The sequence below is a fragment of the Sinocyclocheilus rhinocerous genome, unplaced genomic scaffold, assembly GCF_001515625.1.
Source record: "Sinocyclocheilus rhinocerous isolate Xijiao unplaced genomic scaffold, SAMN03320098_v1.1 scaffold958, whole genome shotgun sequence".
Classification (NCBI taxonomy): domain Eukaryota; kingdom Metazoa; phylum Chordata; class Actinopteri; order Cypriniformes; family Cyprinidae; genus Sinocyclocheilus; species Sinocyclocheilus rhinocerous.
Genome location: NW_015650342.1, coordinates 300,890 through 307,893, shown reverse-complemented (window position 1 = coordinate 307,893; position 7,004 = coordinate 300,890). Strand labels below are relative to the sequence as shown.

General features: G+C 38.8%; 1 protein-coding gene across 1 annotated transcript in view; it reads right to left on the bottom strand.

Moving 5' to 3' along the window:
• Positions 1 to 7,004, bottom strand: part of LOC107711785 (protein bicaudal D homolog 2-like) — a 47,840-nt gene that overhangs the window by 17,602 nt on the left and 23,234 nt on the right. Inside the window, exons 6-9 of the mRNA XM_016516833.1 lie at positions 6,550 to 6,807; positions 5,348 to 5,363; positions 4,137 to 4,846; positions 2,388 to 2,539 (exon numbers count right to left, since the gene is read on the bottom strand). Of these exons, the coding sequence (XP_016372319.1) occupies positions 2,388 to 2,539; positions 4,137 to 4,846; positions 5,348 to 5,363; positions 6,550 to 6,807 (1,136 nt within the window). The remainder of the gene's footprint in view (positions 1 to 2,387; positions 2,540 to 4,136; positions 4,847 to 5,347; positions 5,364 to 6,549; positions 6,808 to 7,004) is intronic.

The following is a 7,004-nucleotide window of genomic DNA, read 5'->3' as shown; positions in this document are numbered from 1 at the left end:
TGTATATTGTCTGAGATAATATCGTAATTGTTGTTTTAACGATGTGCGATACTCGACACTATCGTGTATATCGCAAAAACCAAACCAAACACCTACAGAGACGCATACATGATGTGAAGTCTAGTAGGTTAGACTAGCGCGTGTGCGAGTGTGTTCTTTCACTGCATGATTCAGTCTATTAAAATGCATCACAAAATTCAAGATATGGGGGCTTTAAATCATTTCATATAGTTAATATCACACGAAGAGTGCCGTTTTTTCCTCCAAATATCAGCATGATTACAAATGTGATATTGATTTTATACAACAGTTCAATAAACAAGAAGTTAATATTAAGACTTGAGTTTTAGACATCGTATTTCCTGTTTTTGCTCTATTTCGACAACAGAAATAATTCCAAACAAAGCCACAGCATTGTTCTGCGTCTCTGAGCAACATGACGGTGTTTCGTTCCGTTTAAATGATTCGGTTCAGACGCAATGACTCACTTATTAACAGTGACTTGCTGCCACCTTTGATACTGATTTTATCTGATTGGTAACAGCCCAAATGTCATATTATTCTAATTGACTGATTAAATGTAAGAATTTGACTCAAATGATGATGCACACTTTTAGAAAAAAATGGCTTAATTGTAAAAATGACCATAAAAGGTAAAAATCAATTTAAACTTATTGGAAAAGATTAATTTCTATCACTGCTGTGAACTGACCACCACACAGAATATGAAGAATATCAAAGTCAGCTGTCCACGGTATAGTCCTTAAGACTACCAGCACAATAACACAAGATCAGCACAAGAACACACTCAGCAAAATATTGTCTAATTATCGTTATCGATTAAATCCTACAATATATCGAGATATAATTTTTTGTCAATATCGCACAGCCCTAGCTGCCAGCCGTTCCGCACAATTGGCAGAGCTGAATGTAAGATTTAACACCGCATACACCATCCTAACCCTCGCCAAATAGGAGCTCTCTCTCTGTGTGTTTAACCAAACTCAGAAATCTGTCAGTATTTCTTTTCATTTTCACTCTTCTTCAGCCCTTTGCATTTCCCGCGGTAGTTAGCTCCCTGTCACCTGACAGCGTGATTGACAGCTAATATTAACCCCTATTATTTATTGGCGATGAAAGGTTCATATTTTGGTTTTGGGAGTCCCCAACAACAGGTTGACATGCATGCAAGGTCAAAAAACACCTTCATGACTGGGTGATTGACAGCTAATATTAACCAATCTAAAATCTGCATTAAAGTTAAGAATGTAAAGATGAAATATATTAATATATAATTTGTAGTTGTGGTGCTCATGAATTTTTGGTGGGTGCTCCTAAATTTTTGCTGGTGCTCCAAACGTTTTAAAGTTGGGAGCACCAGTGCTACCAAGTAAAAAAAATATAATTTCGAGCCCTGTTTGAGGGAGGATGCGAGAAACAATTTCACACATGTATGCCGTTCCTCCCTGAAACACGTTAAGCACAGAGAAGTCATTGATGGTGTTCATGTGTCAGGAGAATCTGATTGGGCACCATATGCTGTCACAGCTTACAGTCTGTCTGGAAAGACTTAACTGTAGATTTACTCTGATCCATACCTGCAGCTGAGACACTGGATTTACTGGTCCCAATCACGGGGAGTCTGTTCTCACAAGACAAACCTTTTTATCTTAATCTGGTCAAAAACTACCAACTTAGACAGGAAGGGTCCCTATGACCTACATGGAAAACAGACAGCCACGGTTTGCTTTTCGCACATTCAAGTCTTTGCATTGACTTATTTGTGGACTTTAAAGTGGACTCAAGCCGCTTTCTAGTTTCTCAGTCCACATTACATTAAAACTAATGTTTTTTGAAAGCTAAACAATCTGAATAATAACAATTATATCTAAAGTAGTAAGACACGTCTATGATCTACAAACTGTTAAAAGTCTGGATACTACAGGCAAACACTGGTATTCACAAGGGCAAATACAAAGTACAAATAAAAGCTGTAGAGCCTAGATTTGTGTGAATTAAAGACCAAGATTTTAGTTTTTCGGTGAATAATCTGTTCTGCACTAATACTCTCTGAATGTAAGAAAGGAGAGATGATGTTAATGTCAATTTATATCTGCGCCCCAACTCAGTGCTTTACTGTTGAAGACAAAATATGAAATGTTATTGGTAACTGCACTACAATGAATACATGATTGTTATTAGTTTCTGTCTTTATATGTTTCATCTTATAGGCACCAATCAAACCAGGTCCAGGTGCCCCATCTATCAAACTGTGCTCTAAACTTCTGTATGACAACAGAGAAGGAAATACAGGAGAGTGTCATAAGGCCAAATAAACTGTTGCTAATGTGTGTTTTCATAGATCTGTAGGAGTGTGCGTCTCATACCGCGTGGCAAACATGGCCCTGAGCGAGGAGAAAGTGGCTGCGTCCTCTTTTAGGGCTTTGAGCTCGTTGCGAAGCTTCATCATGGTTTCAGTCACCATGGCCTTTTCGTTCTCATATTTGCTCTTCAGGTTGGCCAGCGCCACCTCAGCGGTCTGGAAAACAGCAACAAACACACGGGCAATTAGCAGCTGTTAATGTTAATAATATCTTAATATCTTCATGCCTTATACAGAAGTTGCCAGTGTTGGGGGTAACGCATTATAAGTAATACTAGTTATGTAATCAGATTACTTTTTAATTAACTAGTAAAGTAACATTACGTTTAAATTTACAACAAAATATCGGAGTTACTTTTCAAATAAGTAACGCGTACTTCACTGACAGCTGAGAGAAATCGGGAGTGATATATAGGCAGAGGCACTTCCTTCAGTCGGAGGCTTAATAACTTCACTTTTGCTGTGAAAGGGCCTTTACAGTTGCCAAAAATATAACTTTTGGGGGTTTTTTTCTTATTAAAAAACAGCAAGTAATGCTGGAAGTAATGCAAAATTAATGTAATGCATTATTTTCCATAAAAAAATAACTAATATTGTGATTAGGGGTGGAACGATAAATCAATTTGTGGATCGATTCTGCAATTTACCGAATGCACTGCGATTCACCTCTGCTGTTAAAAACTAAGCTCAGAATCGATTTAAGAGAGAATTGTGATGCATTCGGAAAAACACAGAATTGATCCACGAATCGATTTATTGTTCCACCCCTAATTGTAATGCATTACTTTTAAAAGTAACTTTCCCCAACACTGACAGTCGCATTTAGCAGATTAGAGCTGGACGATAATATATAGTTTACATTTTGTGACAATACAAGCAATCAAGCAGTTGAGAAATCAGTCCCTCCAGGATTTTTTTTTCTGTAATTTTTTCTGTGGCGATATATATTTTGATAACACACTCACCATATTGTATCATGTTAAATGAGAGGAGAAACAATAATGTACAGTATGTGGAAAATAATGTTTTTTGAACCTTAAACCGCATAAACACATTTCATTACACCAAATACACAAAATAATGTTCTTTTTAGCAGCATCATATGACCCCTTTAATAATCGACAAGACAGACGATTTGGTGAGCGTTTTGCAAGGCAAAAAGCGCACAAAAGTAACACAAATCCGCTTTTAATAACTCTTTATATTACTGTCAACTATGTGATGTTTTTATATTTTTAATTCATACATGTTTATTAATCACTCTAATGTGTTAATAACTTTAAATAGTACTGTCCACTGAAAGTTGTACCTCATACAAAAACAAAATCTCTGTCGATTTGACACTTATGATATCACCCATCCATATGCTAAAACAATAATCACAGACATGTTTAGACACATTTTCAATTGCTTCCGCTGAGATAGCAACAGTAGAATTTTTTTGGAATCGCAAAAAACTGGAGGGACTGAGGAATCAAAACAGCAGAAGGTTGTCCTTAAATTTTAGAAACAACAGGAACGATTTGCTGTGTTTGACAGCTGTTTATCTTTTAGTTCCTTAAAAAAAACCTCATTTGACTCAGGTAGTCTAAAGTCAGACAGCTTCTTCAAAGAGTCAAACACAAAACATGACTCTGGAGTCCCTGGTGTCATTTTAAATCAATACAAAGACAGTCATGATGAAGAAACACTAGTTAAGAGCCACTGCTGTAATGCACCAGTATCAGTGTAGCGATGAGGGGGAAACGCTGACCTGTTTGTTGGCCTTCAGGACGGTCCTCAGCGTGGCTATCTGCTCCCTCTTGGTGCTGAGGAGCGATTTGAGTTTGAGGATCTCCTCCACGCTGGCCTCCTGGTCTCGGTCTGCCCCGAGACCCAGCTCCAGGGAAGCTATGCGCTGGCGCGAGAGCTCGGTGGTGCGGTCCACCGCTAGCTGCAGGTGTCTGATCTGGTCACGGATGATAGCCACCAGGTTATAGATGTTCATGGGCTCTTTGCGGGGATCAGGCACCGGGGACGGGACGGAGGAGACCGGAGACGAAGCTCCGTCGCTGGGGAAGAGGCCGCGGGTCAGCAGGATGGGAGAGCGGCGTCCGCGACCGTCAGGGCTGCCCCAGCCTGTGGTCTGTGTGCCATTAACGCCAGCCTTACCTTCGCGGTAGTAGTCGAGCATGATGCGGTTCGGCGTTTCGTTGTTGCACATGCATACGTGATGGTAGAGGTTGGCTAGCTCCTCGCTGAAGGTGGCAAGCTCGTCTTGTGCGATGTTAAGGCTGCCCTGGGATTCGCCTGCCACTTCGCTGGCTTGACGGAGCTCTTTCTCGAGCCGTGCCAGCTGCTCGCGGTCGGCTCTGCTGCTGCGCTCCAGAGACGTGACCTGTGTGCTTAAAGATGCAACCTGGCTCTCCAGCTGCACCCGCTCCTCCTTATACTGAGATTGACAGGCTGAATGGTAATCGTTGCCTGGGTTGCGTACGTATATGTGGGGCGGAGCTATCAAAATAGGGGCAAGACCCTTTTGGGGTAGGGGCGTGTTTGTTTTGGTGATTTCAAATATCAACATTGGCTACCAGAAATCACTTACTCTGCCTTTAATGCACATTAATTGTGCTGAAGTCCAACTAAAGATACACTGAAGTATATTCGATTGTGCTAAAGTGGAACTACTGCAGGTATACTTTAGGTACACTTTAAATATCTCGCATTTAAAGACCTTTATTATTCAAAGATCACACAATCCTCAACCAATAGTGACATTAAAACACATTTTAAGCTTAATATTAAGAAATGTGCACTTTTGCAAGTAGTACTCTAAAATGAAGTTTAATTATAATTTTTAATATCAGTAAGTCTCAAGCAATATGTCAATAATTGTGTTAATAGATTTGAACTACACATAGTATAGGGATGTCACTGTTGAACTGTGAACTAGTGAAATGCTTCACTGTCTAAAAAGGAAGAAACCTTTTAAGGCAGCATCCTAAATTAAAATGGAAGCTAAAAAACAAAAATGACAGATTTGAAATGCATTTCTACATGGCCATATTTCCACATACTAATAGCACTGCCCACGTAAAATTCACAGGAGAATCAACTCGCACTCGCAAATGATTCCAATAGAGTTTGATGTTAAGATTTTTAACAGTAAACATCAACAAAACCAATATTCACTGGTGTTAGAAAACACTCTCTGTCTTTTTATTGGTTCCAGATGTTTTCACCCTCCTCTTCTTCCCTCTCTCACTCGCCCTCCCTGTACAGAGCACTGTTGTTTTCTCTTACTTCCCCCTCCTCCATCTGCTCTCTCTCTCTCTCTTGTATTATGTTTTAGTATCTCTTACTCATATTCGAGGTACGCATGTGCACATGTATGCATTAGCTTTTCTTGGTTCAAATGTTCAAATAAGGACATGATTTAATTAATCGCATCCAAAATAAGAGTTTTTGTTTACATAATATATGTGAGTGTGCCGTGTATATTTATTATGTATATATAAATACACACACATGCATGTATATATTTAAGAAAAATGTTATATTTGTATATTAAATATATTTATGTATGATATAAATTATATGAATATAAATATAAACATAATATTTTCTAAATATATGCTGTATGTGTGTGTATTTAAATATGCATAATAAATATACACAGCACACACACATATATTATGTAAACAAAAACTCTTATTTTGGATGCGATTAATCGTTTGACAGCACTACATTTGTATTATTTAATGGATTACTATTAATTAAAGTTCAGTGTTTGCATTTCCCTGGACATCTGACTTATTTTGAGAAATACAGAATTTATGTTTTGTGATTTGAGTTAAGAGCTGCAGAAATCTGTTTGTCTGGTGTCTTATACAAATGTCAATAATGCAGAACAGAAACAAAAGAATATTGATAGAGATAAACTGTGCACTTTATAAGGCAAATGTGTGAATGTTTGTGGAATATTTTAGGCTAACAACTCTCCAGTCAAAGTTCAAAGTGCTCTTTTCTTTCAGCCTTGTGCTCAAAATAAGAACAAAACACATAGCACACTAAATAGTCTATTTTTAATGATATTTTTTTGGTGTTGAATGAAAATATATTTATCGACTGGTTCACCATTTTAGATTAAGATTTTTTAACGTATATAAAAACGTATATTTCTATACCTTGTACTTGCACTCCAGGATCTCGGGGCCGTTGATGTCCACCTCATAGTATTCACTGTCCTCGTGGCTGTCGCGATCCTTCTCATTGTCCAGAGCGGACTGGCGCTCTTTGCTGGCCTGGAGTTTGCGGACGGCGTTGAGGTTCTCGGTGAGACGGCTGACCTTCTCGTGCTGCTCAGATAGCGCTCCGTGAGCCTGCTCCAGCTGCTTCTGAGACTCCTGCAGGGTCGACAGCAGCGTCACCTTCTCCCGCTCCACCTGAACAACCGACAAACACATTATTTATTTATCGATGGTACACCTTCTTCGATAACGATATAAAAAATTTTCATACATTATAGTGTACGATATAGGCACGTGCTATGAGATCGCACACACAAACAAGAACACATGCTGAAATGAGTGCTGTGCCTGTCTGTGATGAGGAGATTGTGAATAAAAAATGAATGGTAGTC